At 34.7% G+C, this 18,904-nt stretch overlaps 2 protein-coding genes across 5 annotated transcripts; one reads left to right on the top strand and one right to left on the bottom strand.

Annotated features, from left to right (window-relative positions):
• Positions 1–2,949: 2,949 nt before the first annotated feature.
• LOC114288440 (calmodulin-binding protein 60 B) lies at positions 2,950–12,921 on the bottom strand. Of its 4 annotated transcripts, XR_014344322.1 has the most exons (5): positions 12,782–12,921; positions 12,532–12,680; positions 9,437–9,541; positions 5,844–6,081; positions 2,950–3,309 (listed from the first exon to the last, which is right to left on the bottom strand). XR_014344322.1 is itself a non-coding variant. In XM_082894500.1 (4 exons), exons 2-4 carry the CDS (start codon positions 6,636–6,638, stop codon positions 3,302–3,304), a joined length of 324 nt encoding a protein of 107 aa, XP_082750626.1. In that variant the 5' UTR covers positions 6,639–6,735; positions 12,532–12,667; the 3' UTR covers positions 2,950–3,301. The 4 variants fall into 4 exon arrangements, 1 of the variants encoding a protein (XP_082750626.1); XR_014344323.1 differs by lacking the exon at positions 9,437–9,541; XM_082894500.1 differs by lacking the exons at positions 9,437–9,541; positions 12,782–12,921 and adding an exon at positions 6,561–6,735 and having other exon boundaries at positions 12,532–12,667.
• Positions 12,922–16,019: 3,098 nt separating this feature from the next.
• LOC114270401 (putative inactive receptor kinase At1g27190) lies at positions 16,020–18,366 on the top strand. Its single transcript, XM_028211875.2, has one exon. The coding sequence runs from the start codon at positions 16,211–16,213 to the stop codon at positions 18,062–18,064; it is 1,854 nt and encodes a 617-aa protein (XP_028067676.2). The 5' UTR covers positions 16,020–16,210; the 3' UTR covers positions 18,065–18,366.
• The last annotated feature ends 538 nt before the right edge of the window (positions 18,367–18,904 follow it).

Below are 18,904 nucleotides of genomic sequence, written 5' to 3'. Positions count from 1 at the left end.
CCAACTATTGACAGGACTACACTTTAAAAGCCGACATTTTAACGAAAGTAAATCCAACATAACTCAAGAGAACAAGACGAATTACGCACCGGTCATCACAATTGTCTAAAAATGACAAATAACTAAGTTAAAACTCATAAAAAGAGTGGAAATATATCTACCTCAAGCTTAGAAGATGATTGAAAGAGGGATGGAAACTCAAAGATGTCAAAATTCAACTTTGCTCCGATTAGAACAAAACCCTCGTCAAGTTCTAAGTTTTTAACAAAGGCACACAGGTGAAAAGATCGACGGATCTAGGTGTATTTGAGGGAAATAGATGAGTTTTAGAGAGAGAGAAAGAGAGAGAAAGTGAGATATTAGGATTTTGAAATGTTTAGAGAGAGAGAGAGAGAGAGAGAGAAAGAGAGGTGAAAAATTGACTCATAAAAGTGTTTTTACAAACTGATATACACACAGTTCGCTCGAGCGCAAGATGTGTCGCACGAGCGACTAAACACAATAAATTGTTCTGCTTGAGCACAAAATACAAACTCCCAGTAGTTTTACAGACAGAAGACCGTCGCTCGAGCGAAGAATGCAAACTCCTAGTAGTTTTACAAACCTGCAAAAGTACTAGAGGTTCACAAAGACCGCCCGAGCGCAAGAAGTGTTGCTCAAGCGAATGAACAAGATTCTAGACAACAACCGTTTGAAAAACAAGTTACCAACCTATTCCAAACACAACCAACACAACCTAAAAGCCAAACTCAAAAAGAAATAAGGAGAAATAAGACATGAACAATTATATAAGACAATGAAATCCGGATCCGAAACATACATTGAGTTGGGTCTAAACCAGAGGCGTTATATGGGATTATAAAATAAATCATAGACTAATTAAAGTTTTTATTTTAAAATTTAAACTGTCTTGAACTAAACTATGCATAACACTATAATATTAAATGGGAGTATAAGATTCACTTTATATGAATGAAACAACTCACTTTTTCCTACTTCTACCAATATAGGATGAAAGCTAGCCAATGAATATTTTTTTTAATTGTTTAAAATTAAGAAAATCAGTATGAGAAATCGCAATTAAACCAGCGAATCAATCAAATCGAAACGGTTTAGCCTAATCAGTTAGTTCAAAAGACCAACCAACTTATATAAAAATTACTTAATTAAAACTTTTAATTGTTATTTTAATTTTAAAATTTAAACTATCTTGAATTGACGTACGCACAACGCTACAATATTAAATGAGAGTATAAGGTTCACTTTATATAAATGAAACAACTGACTTATATTAAATGGGAGTATAAGGTTCACTTTTTCTTTCTTTTCTCGATGTAAGATTATAAAATAAAATTTAACAATTGCTTGAGCGAGAAATTTATTTCTAATCAAGTAATCTTAGTTCTTCAATCATTAATCAAATCAATCTTTAGTTTATTTTGAATCAAACAAATCTAACTAATATATTTTGATAAAACTACTAAAATCGCTGTTAAACCAATAAATCAATCAAATAAAAAATGATTAAGCCTAATCGATTAGGTCAAAAGACCAACCAACTTACACAAAAATTAATTAATTAAAACTTTTAAACTTTATTTTAAAATTTAAACTATACTGAATTGAAACATACACAAAACTACAATATTAAATGGGAGTATAAGATTCATTTTATATAAGTAAAACAACTCTCTTTTTTTTTCTTTTCCCGATGTGGGATAATCAAATAAATCATAGACTAATTAGAGTTTTATTTTTTTATGGCTAAATGGAAGTTAACCAATGGAGATTTCTTAATTGTTTAAAATTAAGAAAATTTGTATGAGATATTGAAATTCTCACAAGACTCCTCACTAAAAACCCATTTTACTTATATAATATATATATATATATGTGGTGGCAAATAATTTTAAAAGGAGATAGAAGAGTTTGAAGAGAGTTAATTGGTTGATATTATTTGTCACTTTATTAGAGGTGCAATTGATGGTGATAAAATGAAGCGATGGGGCATTTCTCCCATAAACAAAAGAGAACAAAGGGATTATAACAAAACAAATATGGTTATGTTAAACTTTTTCAGTTTTTATCTTTTATATATTTATTATGGCAAAATATTTCGGTGTGTAATGTATATTCACTACAAGAATTAACACTTTTGGCAACAAAAAAATTGGTCGCTAAAAGTCAATTTTTGGTCGGCAAAAGTTATCCGCGACCAACTTTTTTGGTCGCTACTTTGGTCGCCAATTGAGGGTCGGCAAAAGTAATTCGCGACCAAAATTGTGGTTGGTCGGCAAAAGTTGGATTTCGCGACTAAATTTTTGGTCGCTAAATATTTAATTACCGCGACTAATTTATTTTGTCGCCAAAACACTTTGGTCGCGAAAAGTAATATTTTCCCGACCAAAAAGTTTGGTCGCCAATTATCACATTCAACGACCAAAAATTTTGGTCGCCAATCGTGACATTCCACGACGAAAATTTATTTGGTCGCGAATTGTAACATTTCGCGACCAAAAAATTTGGTCGCCAATTGTAACATTCTGCGACCAATATTTTTTTGGTCGCCTATTGTGACATTTCGCGACCAAAAAATTTGGTCGCCAATTGTGACATTTTGCGACCAAAATTTGTTTGGTCACCAATTGTGACATTCTGCAACGAAAATTTGTTTGGTTGCCAATTGTGACATTTCGCGACCATAAATTATGGTCGCGAATTGTGACATTCTGTGACCAAAATATTTTTTGGTCGCCAATTGTGACATTTCGCGACTAATCAATTGGTCGCCAAAACTATAAAAACGTAACCAAATTTTGGTCGCCAATATCCAACAAAATAAACCTGTAATTTATAATAATTCATCCAATTTATTCAATATAATCTGTAAAAAGAAGAAATCATTCAAACCAACAAATAAATTGAATCATCAACATTCAACAAAATACATATATCAACCATTTCTGAACCTGTTTAATTAAAGTTAGCAACTATTATAAGTTTACATCCACAAATAATTCGAAACTACATATTTCATCTAGCATAAAAATTTAACACATAATAAGTACTTGTTATTATGTTTTAAATTTTTATCCATGTACATCAACCCAAAAATATAACTAGTAGTCTACCAAATATTTTCTATACACACCCATCCAAAAATATAACTAGTAGTGTATCCAAAAATATAACTACTAGTCTACCTAATATTTTCCATATACATCTATACAAAAATATATAATCCTTCCAAAAACTCAAAAAGTGCCAATTTGTCCTGTACAATTTAGCTTTGTGCATGAGTTCATCCATCTGAACCAAAGAAAAAGAGAAATAATTTCAGTTAAAATTGGACAAATAATGAAAAATGTCCATGAAAAGCAAAGGTCACATTAGCAAATTAAAATGACTACCATTATCAAATTGTAAATAAAACAATAGCATTCTTATGTCTATAGAATAAATTGGATGAGCCACCATTCCAGATCCAATATAGTGCCACACAGTAGAAACCAAACACGGCAACTAAAATTGATCCATATTGTCAATAACTCCTATCTTCCTCAATGAACCTTTCATGTGAATTAAATTAAACTCCTATTTTGGCAACCTATATATCTAGATTGATAAATAATGAATGAATGGATGATGAACAGGTTTCATTACATGGCAATATCGGAGCAGATGCAAAGGGAGATGCCAATGCCGAAAGATCGGATAAGGGGTGTGGCACTTGACTACCCAGAGGCTGTTCGATTGATTAACCCAACCAATTCACTCCTCAAAGGGGAGGTAGGTAGTCTACTTGTAAAACAGAACTTTTGACTACCTGGAAAAAAGTTAAGTTTGTGACTATTGGGTAGTTTTATTTCTAATCGTTTTTATTTAGAGATAAGTATTAGAAAAAGCAAATACTAACATATTACTTTATATTTATCATGCATGTATTGATCAGTGATATAAAAAAATGTTTAAAACAAAAAATAATATATAGCAGCTCTCTAATAAATTTGATACATCGATGATTAATAGTTTGTATTTATAGTTGACTGTCACCTATAAATACAAACTATGAATTGGTGTTGATAGTCACCATATATAGTTGACTATTAATTTGTATTCTTTCCTCTGTAACGATGTCATTTGACATCACCACCTGCAGATCATATTCCATCAAAATAAATACAAACACTAACATTTTCATACAACAGAATGTATGGTGTTCTCGGTACTATATTTTCTTTAATAAGGCCCACAATCCATGATGATGATTTGTGCACTTTTTTTTTTTATTTTAGTTGTTTCTAATGTGTAGCATTTGAAATTTAGAAATTTCACAATATTTAAAAATCAAGAAGTTTCTCAATTTCTATACAGAAAGTGTGCACTTTTGCAGTTTCTTAAACATTGTAATTTTTTTAGTTTCTCAATTTGAGAAATTGTGAAATTCGACATTTTTTCGAACAAAATTTGTGAAAATTTCTAATTTCACAATATAGACCACCAGTTTACTCCAAAAACAAGCATCTAGACTGATCAGGATGACCATCCAGACCAGACAGATGAGGATGATTGACAGATCAGAAAAAAGCAAGACAGATCTGGAGCACACCACCAGAATTGATCTGCTGCAGACCACCACAAGCATCACAGATCTGGAGCACACCACCAGAATTGATCTGGAGCACACCACCACAAGCATCCAGACAGATCTGATGCAGACCACTAGAATTGCTCCAGATCAGTCCACCTTCATGACTGATGCAATACTTCACCATGCAGACCACCAAAGGAAGAGAAAAGAAGGAAAAAAAAAGAAATAGAGAGGAGCTAATTCAGAGCAGTTTTGGACCCCAAACGCCCCGGTTTTGCCTACTTTGTCACACTTTTATGTCCTACATAACTAATGCTTTTGGCTTAAAACCAATAAGGATTTCTTAAACATGTTTTGGGGGGCGAACCCTTGATTATACTAATGAGTTACTTTTATTAACAAAACTTAAGTAACTTAATTCCCTTTACCCAATTCACCAATGGAGAGATGAATTCAAGTGAAAACTAATGCTTGTGGCTTAAAACCAATAAGGATTTCTTAAACGTGTTTTGGGGGGTGAACCCTTGATTTAATTAATGCGTTACTTTTATTAACAAAACTTAAGTAACTTAATTCCCTTTACCAAGTTCACCAATTCTCAAAAAATCTCGTTCCTATCTTTAGTTGGATGTTGTCAAGATTGCCCCTATTCGTCAAATGATTTTCAACTCTAAAGTTTGACAAATTTTAAGAGTGCCAGACTGGAGCAAAGTTGCAGCACCATAAGAACTTGTCTACTAAAGTTAAGCCTCAACACCACAATATGGTTTTAACTACTTAGCAGAGGTAAATTACGGGTTGTTTAGCAGCAAATTGTTAAAGTCCATACAGCTCATTTTTTTCCTATATAAATCATGGCAAGGATTCCAATTTCTTGGATTGGACATTATCATTTTCACAAGTCTACTGACATCATAATAGAATTAAAATATTTGAGAATATTGTGGAGGTATCCATTTCAAGAGGAACAGCAAAAGGCACAAGACAAAATTGAGGATTTTTTTTAGGTACATGGGTAGATGGACTAATAAGCAAGTGGTTTCAGATTTTTCCAGTGCAACCAGCCAAACTGTTTAAGCTTCAAATGCCATACAATAGTTCGACCCATTTATCCAATGGGCTTGCTACCACGTACCCATGAACAGCCTAAGAAAAAAGTCGTTTTCTTTCCTTTTTTCCCCTTTCCTTTTGGGAGGCTGGGGGGAGCAATTCGTAACCAATCCAAAAAGAAAGAAAAAGAGGCCATGCCTACCTCCAATTAGTAGACTTGAATCCATTGACGACTGCTCAGGAGGAACTGAGCCTGCTAACCGTTGTTGGGGAAGTTGATTTTCAAAAGAAGTAGGATAATTGACTGGGCCCATTGGAAGTTCATTTCGAGAAGCGCCTGGCCTCTTACTTTGTTTGAAGCTCAAAAGTGACTTGCCATCATATTCAACAACATGGTTCCAGTTATCATATGCTTTCTTCACCAAGGTATCCACATATAACTGCAACAACAAAATTTACAGGTTTCCATAAGCATCACATTCTCTAATTATGAGCTTTATGACAACCTTCCAGGGGTGGTACCAGGAGAAAAGGAAAAAAGAACAACAATTAGTAATAGTAAGCACTCCAATTCTAGTTTGGTTGATTAGTTTGTTTGAAGAAAAGAAACACCCAAAATCACACCTGAACATATATACCTGCCTGTGATTAACATTTCCAATCAAAGATTAGATTTAAGGATAAGTATTTTACTTAGAACTTGATCAAATATACAATCAACATGTTTACCAACCCGGTCCAAAAGTGAACAAACGCTGGCAGCGGAAGGGACGGGTGTAAAGTACCTATTAAACAATTGTATGTAATTGTACCTATTAATTGTACCTATTAATAATAACATTTCCAATCTATGTAATTGTACCTATTAAACAAACAAACATTAATGCCACATTCAATAACCACAACTAGTGTTTCATACCATGAACCTGCCCAGTCTTCTCACAAACAAATACATCTCCAATTTGATAGTAAGTACATGTTTCTCCAGAGCAATCATGGTCCAAGACCACCTTATCAGTCAGGCCTCTGCTGCTTTTCCATATAGACACTTGATCAGTAAGAGTCTTGTCAAGAATAATCCGGTCATCATTCACCTTCAGATATATAAAGAGAGAGGGGGGAAAAAAAGGAATAAATAGTAATTAAGGAAATGCATTTGCTAATTTTCATTGAGACTCATTTGAAGAAGTCAATCCCTGTGCATGGTTCATCCAAAAAGGGGATTCATGCATTAGCAAGTTATGGATTAGATTCCAAGGCCTATTGATTTGTACAAAGTTTACAAGAAAGAATGAAAGACAGTGATTCCCCAAATGCCAACATGACTTCATTAAAATTAAAGAAAATGGAAACAAATTTTAAACAGTATGGTATAAACAAGCATCTTTGTCATCCACTTGTAATTAATGTCCAAAGATAATAAATTAGTAAGTATAATCACACATCCTGTAGGATGACAACTATCAGGAGGAAACAAATGACTCATATCAATAACAATATTTATGCACAAGTGGTTATGGTTAAAATGCAAAGTGATTTATGTATGTTGAGTCATTATAGAATTCATTAATAAATGAGTTTTTACTAATTAAATTAACTAATTTGTCAAATTTATTCTTTAGGACAAAAATGCATTATTGGAAAGAAGTTATAAATAATTGAAATATAAATTAAAAAACTAAGAATTAAAATATCTTTTATTCTATGTATAAATAAATAACAAAATAAGTAAGGAACAAAATGGAGAACGCAAGAAACTTGTATAACCACATTAGGAAAGTACCTGCTTAAATATAGTACTAGTCCCAGACCCACTATATCCAATTAAAAGAAGTTTTTGAAGGGTTCTCTGCTCAGTGTAGTCAAGCACAGCTCGGCTAACCAGATTATTCACTTGTTCTCCACAAGGATTTGCAGACTTGGAAGGAACATGAAGGGATAGTACAGCACAAACCAGCTTTGTACCAGCCTGAAAGGTAACTACGTTTAACAACAACAACAACGCCCAAATAGTACACATTAATGTGTGTTTGGGAGGGGAAAGATTGGGTACACACCTAACCTTTGGCATAGTGCACAAAGTGGCTGCCCTGAGACTTGAACCCATAACCTCAAGGTTATTAGGCCAAGATTTTACCATTGAACCAATGGTCACCCCTATAACCTCAAGATTTTACCATTGAACCAATGGTCACAAGGAGACTAATAGTATCCAAATAAACTGACGCAGGTTCCTATATTTGATGGATCTGAAAGGGAGTGGGTGGAAGCAATTGAACAAGTTGGGTTAAGGGTGGCCACAGGTCAGGGAGGAAAGAGTTGTGAGAAAATGGCACCTTTACTTAATGAACCTGTTCATGCAAGGATGAATGATTCTTTTGTAGTTGCATTCCCTTCTCCAGAAGTTCACATCGCTTGCGGAATTAACTTCTCACAGGTATATTTCTGTGGCTTTGCTAAATAGTATGTCATTAGAGAATACAAAAAATGGCACATTCTGTTTTGCCGTTTGTTTTTATTACCCAGTAAATAAACCTCTGTGCTATCTGCCTTTTTCTTCTATGAAGAGGCAATGAAATTTCAAGAACTCTTTTCAGAATATTTTTCTGCACTACTTTGACTTGATAGTTTATTTACACTCATTTTCTGCTCGCTGCTTTCATGTGTGTGCATTAGAAGATTTACTGTTTCATTGAACTGTTCAAAACTATGACATTCAACTGTGCAACCACTTAGTAAAGATACTGTGTTTTGACAGAATTTAGCATATTTAATGCTCTTAATGATATATAGAACCTGTTTAGCAAATAGAGATCCCCCTTCCCCCATGGTGTGTAGCTACATTGTCTTCTTCTCAAGTAGTAATCTTAATATTACATAAAGATAGTACAAGCTCAGCAATTCTGACGTTGAGGATAGTGTAATACTTTAACAAATGAATATGTTGAAAGAAATGCCATGAGATTGTGGTCTCTAAGAAGGTGACCACCAATCATAGTAACGCTAAGGGTAGTGGGAGGGGATAGGAGTTCTAATGAAACTAAGAAATGGTTGAGGGAGATGAGCCAATTATTCTCTTTTCCTATCAATGAGGAAGGTGTGTTCCAATTTAAAGAGGTGCTCGATGCTTTGGGGTTGTCCTTGGTCAGCTTGGGAAGGAAAGGCCATAGGATTAAGCAAGCAACTGTAAGGTGGGGTGAGGGAAAGAAGATGCGAAGGGAGTAGTTTGAAGTAGTTAGGGAGTGTTAAAAGATCAAATGTTTCTAGGAAACTACGTAGAAGAATATTATCTAACTGCATCCTATATGTCGGGTTAACTATAAAACTAAATTGTTGCTGCCTGATATATATGGTAGATGGTGTACCAAGACTCTCTGGTAAAATTAGGAAAACTAAATGAAGTTTTGAGCTTGACTAAATATTAAAATGCTACACAGAATGAATCTCAATAACTTCATTGTTGCAGGTGCCTGCTATTGGCCGCCAGTGGTTTTCTTCCACCTAAATTGGCAGCACTTTCTATGCTAAACAAATAGCTCCTTCAAGGACCTTTTGCATTTATGAAGAGGTTCATCCTAAACTCCCTCAATCATCAATGCAAGCACAAATTTTGAATATTGCATGTTCTGGTTCTTGTTTCTGCCACCTGAGATGTGTAAAGGGTATTGGAAGCAACTTCAAAGAATTAGGTTTCCTTGGCTATTAAAATGATTAAAATTATCTTTCTGGAAATGTCCTTTGTAAGATCAAAAGGGAGTGATACAGAAGTAGATGTAGATGGACATCGATACACACCTTACCCCAGATATACCCTCTTGTATTTTTTTGTCCCTCTTCCTGTTATGAACCATCCTCGTTCACGCAAAACTGTGGGTTTCCAGCACATTGGACCCCTGCCAGCTACAATGTTCAACACAGTAATATTAGATATATGCATGTGGATTAGTTTCAATCTCATCCGTAGTTAGACATACGAACCTGTAACATCCGTAGATTAGTTTCAATCTCAAAATCGAGTTAGTTGAAATCACAAGGATCATATTGACACAAAGGCCAAAGTACAGTGACTATACATAGTAATTTGTCCTAATTTTTTTAGTTATTTAAATGTTTGCCCCCTTAAGTAAAAATTCTGCATCCCCCGTCGTCATTTAAAACATTTAGTTCAAAATCAGTTGACAAAAAATTAAGACGTCTCTTCTGAGTACTATAACTAAATTTAGGTGATTTAGAGAGAATTCTATTGATGTGGACAAGCTTACCAATAACAAACAATAATTTTGTAAACAGAAAATCTAGCAGAAAGAAAACAGACATTATTATTGTGACTGTGGATTCTAGAAAAAGTAACTCTTCTAGCTTCCAAGTTATTACCAGAAAATCTTTTGTAATCATATAGTTGGGGGCAGATGCGATTCAAGCTTATTTGAGATTCAAGGCGAAACATTTAATTAATTACAGTCTTTTATTATTTTTAAGGGCAAATTACATATACACCCCTCGAGGTTTGGTTAAATTACAGATACCCCCCTGAGGTTTCGGAAATTACATCCCGCCCCCTGAGGTTTGTATTTTCATAACAATTTACCCCCTGAGGTTTATATTTCATAACAAATTATCCCCTAATTTCTTATGCAAATATAGCATTCAGGGGGGAATTCGTAATTTCTCAAACCTCAGGGGGGTATCTGTAATTTAGCCAAACCTCGAGGGGTGTATATGTAATTTGCCCTATTTTTTTATAAGATAATTAAAATTTTAATTTAATCCTTATAATTTTAAAAGAAAATTTTATTTTATTCATTAAATTATCAGTTAAAATCAATATTACCCCACTACAACATATAAAGGTTTTACTCCTTTTGTTTAATGTTTATAATTAAACAGAAGGTGTTAATGTGGTATCGAAATTTCATTTTGCCTCTCAAATTATACTCAAAATATCAATTAGATTCCAAAATATATTAAAAATTAAATTTAAATATCTAATAATAATTTTCATCTAAAAAAGTGAGAAAAATAAATTTTAAATAAAAAGACGTAAATATTTGTGTTATTGATCATTCTCCACAAAATTGTTGCTAAGTTCAGCATCAGTGCCCTTGGGTCAATGATATGACCGGATAGATTGTAACCTCAGCTTTGTAGGTTGAGATCTTGAGATATTCATCTTTATTATTATATATCATAACCCAAATCTAGAAAGAAAATATTTCTCTCACAGCATGTGTGGTGTAAATTTTTACCCACACTGTTTTTATTGAAACTAATATGGGAGATAAACTAGCTACAATTGCCAAGAAAGGGAAAGAAGAGAATAGACTAGGAATTTTGGACACGTTTCCCTAAGATTGACTCAATGTAATTTTTATTAGAGAAATGTAACAGACCCATAACTGACACTCCTTAATTCGCCTACAAGGATGTTATGAGGGTGCTGATAAAGAAACTAAGCTTTATTTCATTCATTAACAAACCCAGAGGGTTCTAGTTCATTATATATACATCTGATGCAATGTAACTACTACCTACCTAATCCAACCACACTTTCTTACAGTTAACTAACCATAGTTCTAACAGACAAATAGCTGGATCTGAGAAGGCTGCATTGAGCTGAAGCTGGAGCTGCAGCTGTAGCTGCTGTGTGGATGACTAAGACTGCTGCAATGAGCTGAGGCTGCAGCTGCAGCTAGAGTTGCTCTGTAGCTCTGTAGCTAGGCATGGTTGCTGCTGTGCTACACATGGCTGCTATTATGCTACACATGGCTCAGCTGTAGCTACACATGACTCAGATATCTTATCATTCCCTCTCAAACTTTGGGGACAAGGAAGAACTTGAAGTCTGCCTTGAAGATAGTGAAACCTAGAGATAGAAAGAGGTATTGACATTACTATGGTACTCCATGGCAAACAAGTATTTTGCTCCATCACCACCTAAATTCACCCCTTCCGGCGACATTTAAATTACAACATCTAAATTTCTCAAAGTTTGGTTTCTAGGTATATAGACAAAACAACGACCCTAATGAAACAGAGTAAATCATTTCAAGAAAAGCTCTAGCTTTACAATTTCACCATCAAAAGAAATCTAAACAAGAAAAACAAGAACTTATTAAATTGCATTCCAAGTATAAAAATAAAAATAAAAAACCCTAATCCTGGTTTGTGTTACAGACTACAGAGCAGTGAACTGAGAAAATTGAAGGGAAGGATGGGAAATTGAGAGAGAAGAGAAAGTGGATTTGAATTTCTTACCAAGGGATGCCTCCAAACACCATAATCTATCAAAGATTTACGTACCCACAATTTTTTTTAATAAAATGCAAATAACGGATCAGATTTCACCATTAGCATTATTTTTCTATTCCAGAAGATGGCTCTTATATTTAATTAAGTAAACGAACAAATTCTAGATACATCTACATAATTCAAGAAAACTTAGATGATAATAATAATTTTTAATGCATTTTCATCATCCCAAAAACAAAGGAACAGTACAAATCTGAGTCTGCTTTCTTACCTTAGGCAAAACAACGAGAACAAAAAAAAACAAAACATGAACACAAACATTGAGAGGGAGAGGGAGAGAGACAGAGAATGAGTAAGAGAGGGAGAGAGGATTTATACCTCAATTTGTTTTTAGGCTCAAAACATGAGGCACACTAGCAACAGAATTCCCAAACCCAGGAATTGGGGCCAAAATAACCACTAATCAGACACTAGCATCAAAATTCCCAAACCCAGGATTTGGGGCCAAAATTCCCACTAATCATTAATGATGCCATTTTGGTATTAACAAGACAAGACTAACAAAACAATCTGAAAACCCTACATACACTGATTGATTTTATAAATGGGTTGGTTTCAACAAAAAATGAAGAAATGTTTACCAGGCAGTGCCGGTAGAGTATTTCTTGACGGCTAGGCGAGACCAAACGACGGCCTTACCGGAGCTGGGGGCCTTGATTTGGACAGGTGTAACGACGATGCCGATGAGCTGTACGGAGTTACAAAGCTCCTTCTTCCACTGAAATGCTCTCTTCAGAACAAGAAGAGAATGAGAAAGAGAGGGGAAATCAAAGAGAACGAGTGGAACAGAGAGAGATAGACAGAGAGAGACAGAAGCTTGAAAAAATATACCTAGATAACGGTGGCGAGGCGAAGACGGATGGTGGCGCTGACGGTGGAGAGGCGAGGACGGCGGACGGCAGCGTTGATGGTGAAGAGGCGAGATGAGTGACGCAACTGGGAGGGTGGGATCGATTAGGCGCGTTTTTGTGAAATATTATAGGGGTTTGATTTGTTTTCCCCTACAAACTGTGTTGGTCGGCTATTTGGACTCTCTGCATTTAACAAACAAAAACGACGTCGTTTTGAAATGTGCGACTAAATTGTGATAGTCGCTAAAAGATTTTAATCTCCCTCCCAGTTTTTCACTTTGCCGCCTAAATTTTTGGCGACCAATATTTCAAATTAGTCGCGAAAACTTGCTTTTCAGCGACCAAATTACTTTAGTCGGTGAAAGTATGAACTTTTGCCTACTAATTTTTTCTTAGTAGCTAAATGTGATTTTTTTGCGACCAAAATATTTTTGGTCGGCAAAAGTGGTCGGTAATTGTGTTAATTCTTGTAGTGATTGTATGTAATTTTATCACAAAATTACGTAAGTTTTTGTAAATTTACATAAGTGATCTTATAAAATGTGTAAGTTGAATACAAATTCACGTAAATTTGTTAAAACTTAAGATTCACACGAATTTGTGTCTAACTTACACATTTTTATGACATTATAAGTTCATGAAAACTTCTGTATTTTTATGATAAGATTGTATAATTTTCCTCTATTTTATTATATGACGATGTGATACATTTTATACACTACAACATATAAGAGTTTTAGACATTAAATTTTTTTGTCTCTAAAAGTGAAAATTTTATTACAAAAGACATTTATGGATAAATTCTATCGTCGTGGGGATAGTTTCTAAAAGGTCGTCCCGAAAAATAAAAAACAAGGCTTTTAACAACAAAAATTTGAAAATGTCACTAATAAATAGACTTTTAGGGACAAAATAATTTGGTCTCAAAATGGTTCATTTTTTGAAACAAAAAATTTAGTCCCAAAAGATAATAATTCATCGCTAATGTTCAATTTTCGTTACTAAAAATATAATAACACTTTTCGCAAAAAAAAATATTTGACTCTTAAAAAATAATTTTGTCCCTAAATTTTAATCTTTAAAACCTTAATTTTTTGTAGTGATAATTTTTAAGTAAAATCAATTATACTAATTTTCTTAAAATTTGAAAATATATATATTTTGGTTTGTTTAACCCTCCTATTCAAAATAATGTTTTGGTATACAATTTTTATTTGTCTACTGTTTTCCAATAATTGATTACTAGAAAATATATATATATATATAATTAATTAATAAGCATCCATTTGAGAAGAAACTAATATAGTTAATGTCAAAATCAAAATTTAAAAAAAAAAAAAATTAACTCATATAAAGAATTCATTTTTTTTTTCACTCTCCGTTTTGCACTTTTTTTTTCTATAAAAATTTAAAAATTATCAGCAAATATATTAAATTGTTTATACCTTCGTTTGGAAAGTGAGTTAACTTTTTGACTTTTTAACTTTTTTGACTATTTTAGCCTGGGCTACAAAAGCTTGGTTTGAGAAGGGCTTTTTGACTTTTTGATTTTTTTAGCTTTTTTTGTGAGAGAAGAATGTAATGATTATGAGTTAGGTGTGATATTTTATTTGTTATATCTAAAATAACCTATTTTATCTTTTGTGACTATTTTAGCCACAAACCAACTTGTCAAACAACACCATGTCATGTTTGAACAAAAACATCACTTTCCAAACCATAAGTAATTTAATTTGGTCTTATAAGTTATATCTGACTTCAAAAACCATTCAAAACGAGTCCAGATTTTTGGAGTAATTTTTCATAAAAAAATTTTAGAATGATTTTTTATAAGGGAATTTTTTTTTTCTAATATTAAGCTTTATAAGATAAAAGGCATACAATATTTTCATAATAGTTAAGGTAACTCAATATTTCACATAGAAAATTCGACTCAAGAAAATTTTGTCCGACTCAGAGAAATTTCGCTCCGACTTAAAGAAATTTTAATTTTTGAAATTTCTCTGAGTCGGAGTCAAAATTTCTCTGAATCACATTTTCTCTGTGAAAATGTTAAGAAATCTTAAAACGAGCTCCCCCGAATCCCCCTAATTTCTATTTTTTTTTCAGAAGCAGAGAAGGAGAAGAGAAGGAATGAGGAGGAGGAGGAAGGAGGAGGAGGAGTGGACTAGAGGGGGCTATAACAGTGGGAGGAGGCGGAGGTGGTCTGGAGGCGACGGCGGAGCTGCTGCTGCGACGATCGGACCTGGGCGACAGGCTGGGCGATCAGCGGCAACGGGCTGGGCGACGATCTCTTCCCCTCTTCTTCTCTCTTTCTCTTCTCTCCCTCTCCCTCTCCTGCGTTGCAGGTCGAAAATGGAAGAAGAAAAAAAAAATGGCCAAAATGACGTCGTTTTGGCCATTAGGGGGATTCGGGAGGAAGAATTTCGAGGGACAAATCATTTTCCTACAAAAAAATATCTTGGACCTCTCCTAATATACAAAATTGGAGAATGTTTCACTAATTTTTTCTTTTTTATATGTTTGAGATTTTAAAAAGTAATTATCAATATTATTATATTTTTTATTTAATACTATTATATCTTTTATTTTTATAAAATTAAATTTTAATTCTTTTTTAAAAACACTCTAAAATTATTTTACAAAAACCATTCTAGAAGTCCGGATTCGTCAAAAGCTACCCAAGTCTTCCTTGTGCACAAACTACACGGCCTATCTCAAAAACGACGCCGCTGTAGTTCGCTGTCACAACCTTTTACATCACCAAGAACACCATAATTACATTTTAGTACTTTGAAAAAACCAGAAAACAAAAACATAAAACGAAAATATAATCAATGATTCTCTCCGGTTCAAATTTAGATGGAAGGGCTGTTTGGGCTTGTAAAACTTATTATAAATTTTGTTTTGATAATTTAAATTATTTATTTTATTAAATATTTTATGTATTCTATCTATAAAAAAATTAAATTAATTTAATAATTATAATTTGTTTAATTTATTATTTTTTATATAAAAAAATATATGATTCATTTTTTCAAAACATAATTATCATTTTTTTTAATGAAAATTATGATAAATTAAATAATTTATATTTATTAAATCGACTTAAATTATTTTAAAATAAAATACATAAAATTTTTAATAAAATAAATAATTAAAATTATTAAAATAGAACTAATGATGAATCCTAAGCATCCAAACAGCCCTTCCGTCCAAATTGTGGACTGAGAAAATTCTCTTTAAAAAACAAAGAAAACAGAGAGAGCGAGAGAGAGAGAGTTTAATATTACAGTCAAACGCTACAATCCTCTTCAGTTACCTCAAATCACAGTCAATGGCCGCCCAATCTCTTCCCTCACTCCTCTCCATTTCCAAATTCTAAACCTCCCAACCCAACCCAACCACCATGAAAACCCACCTCACATTCTCCTCTCCAACCCTTCTCATCCTCTTCCTTTCTCTCTGCACCTTCATCACCGCCATTGAAGACGATGTCAAGTGTCTGGAAGGCTTCAAGAACTCTATCAGCGACCCACAGTCCAAACTCTCCTCATGGATCTTCACCAACACCTCCGTCACCTTCATATGCAAGCAGCTGGTCGGCGTTTCCTGCTGGAACGAGAAAGAGAACCGCCTCATCAGCCTCCAACTCCCCTCCATGTCCCTCGCCGGTTCTCTCCCTGAACCCCTCAAGTTCTGTCAGAGCCTCCAAAACCTCGATCTCTCCGGTAACCACCTCTCCGGTTCCATCCCTCCCCAAATCTGCACCTGGTTGCCTTACTTGGTCACCCTAGATCTCTCCGGTAATCACCTCTCCGGTTCGATCCCTCCTGAAATGGTGAATTGTAAGTTCCTCAACAATCTCGTTTTGAACGATAACAAGTTGTCCGGTGCGATTCCGTACGAGTTGGGTCTGCTCGACCGGTTGAAGAAGTTCTCGGTCGCCAACAACGATCTCTCCGGTTCAATTCCCTCCGATTTGTCCAAATTCCCGCCCGAGGACTTCACCGGGAATGGTGGGCTCTGTGGGAATCCGATTGGATCGAGCTGTGGAAAATTGAGCAATAAAAACCTTGCGATTATTATTGCTGCGGGGGTTCTAGGCGCTGCAGGGTCTCTGCTTTTGGGTTTCGCTGTCTGGTGGTTTTTCGTGTTGTCAAATCGCAGAAAAAGGAAAGCTTGTGGTGGTGGTGGTGGTGGTGGTCTCAGCAAAGATCAATGTAGTTGGATTGAGAGATTGAGAGCACACAAGCTTGTTCAAGTGTCATTGTTTCAAAAACCCATTGTTAAAATCAAATTGAATGATTTAATGGCAGCTACTAACAATTTTGACCCAGAAAGCATTGCTGTAACCACAAGAACAGGGGTTTCTTATAAGGCGATTTTACAGGATGGTTCGGCATTGGAGATCAAGCGATTGATTGTTTGTAAGCTTAGTGAGAAGCAATTTCGATCCGAGATGAATAGGTTGGGTCAGTTGAGACACCCCAATTTGGTGCCATTGTTGGGGTTTTGTGTTGTGGAAGATGAGAGGCTTTTGGTGTATAAACACATGTCTAATGGGACATTGTATTCGCTTTTGCACGGAAATGGTATCGGTGTTATGAATAATGGTTCATTGGATTGGCCGGCTAGGGTTAGGATTGGTGTAGGTGCAGCAAGAGGGCTTGCTTGGCTTCACCATGGATGCCAACCCCCTTACCTTCACCAAAACATAAGTTCCAATGTGATTGTTGCGGATGATGATTTTGATGCTCGTATATCGGACTTTGGGTTGGCAAGGCTTGTTGGTGCTGTGGATTCGAACGGTAGTAGCACTTTTGTCAATGGAGACATGGGGGAATTCGGGTATGTACCGCCTGAATATCCATGCACGATGATTGCATCAATGAAAGGAGATGTTTATAGTTTCGGGGTGGTGCTTCTGGAGTTGGTGACAGGACAGAAGGCTTTGGAAGTTAGTAATGCAGAAGAAGGGTTCAAGGGGAACCTGGTGGATTGGGTTACACAGCTCTGTGGCTCGGGTCGAAGCAACGATGCCACGGATAAGTCTCTCTGTGGAAGAGGCCATGATGATCAAATCTTGCAATTCCTCAAGGTTGCTTGTACTTGTGTGGCCTCTAGGCCCAAGGATAGGCCTTCTATGTACAGTGTTTATCAGTCATTGAAGAGCTTGTGTGAGGAACATGATCACTTTTCTGAACAGTTTGATGAATTTCCTTTCAACTTTGGCAAAGATGATCTTGATCATAAAGAGTAGATTTTTTGGCGGGAAATGATTCGAGGAAGACGATGAAACTCGTTGTCATGCACTCTCTCCCTTCCTTTTGGTATGTCCTGGAACACTAGTTTAGTTACCTCCATTCTTGCAAAACTTGCCTCTGTGATTGTCTGATGTTTGTAACTTGGTTAGTCTATGTTGAAGATTAGATCATGAACTTGTAATGCTTTCCCACTTTAATTCTCATTCAAACCAATTTCTATTTTGTTTTGTTTTGTTGTAGTGCCTCAACCATCAGATAGAAATTCATAATTGTGGTGTGTATTGATTTGTTTTCTCAACTTTTATGGAATTTTATTGCTTATGCTCTCATAACTTGCTTTCTATGCAAATTTTGTCTTAGACTATGCAATAGAGGTTAAGGGTAAGTAGCGGATATACCGATCCGTTCAAATTGACCGAACCGAATCGATCCGTCACATTTTGGACGGATGCGTGATGATTGGCGGACGATTGCGGATTGATTTTTTTCAATCCGCCTAGTTTTGGATGGATGGCGGATTTAAGGTTCATTTGGCCGCAACCGAACCGCCAAACTGTCGAACATCTCTGGTAATTTGTAAGACTTTGTATTTTTAATTTGTTTGTATATTCTATTTGTGTTTTCAATTGAAAATGAGTTCAAATATTCTGTTGAATACGTTTTGTTGAAAAAGAGTTTTCAACTAAAATGTATTTTTTGAATTGAAAAAAATAAATGTATTATTTATCTGTATATTTTAGTTTTTAAATCTAAATCTAAAAATAATAAATAAAAAAGATTATATATGTTTGTTGGTTTTTATTTTTAAAAACAAATATAGATGCAATCTCTATTAC

This window comes from Camellia sinensis, chromosome 11 (genome assembly GCF_055761805.1).
Source record: "Camellia sinensis isolate YWXY chromosome 11, ASM5576180v1, whole genome shotgun sequence".
NCBI lineage: Eukaryota > Viridiplantae > Streptophyta > Magnoliopsida > Ericales > Theaceae > Camellia > Camellia sinensis.
This window is presented reverse-complemented; position numbering and strand designations above follow the sequence as displayed.

Coding starts and splice junctions, on each gene's coding strand:
- LOC114288440 (XM_082894500.1), bottom strand. CDS start 6,638: ATGATTGCTCTGGAGAAACATGTACTTACTATCAAATTGGAGATGTAT. Junction 6,082..6,560: donor GAAGACTGGGCAGGTTCATG/GTATGAAACACT, acceptor TTGTTGTTGCAG/TTATATGTGGATACCTTGGT.
- LOC114270401 (XM_028211875.2), top strand. CDS start 16,211: ATGAAAACCCACCTCACATTCTCCTCTCCAACCCTTCTCATCCTCTTC.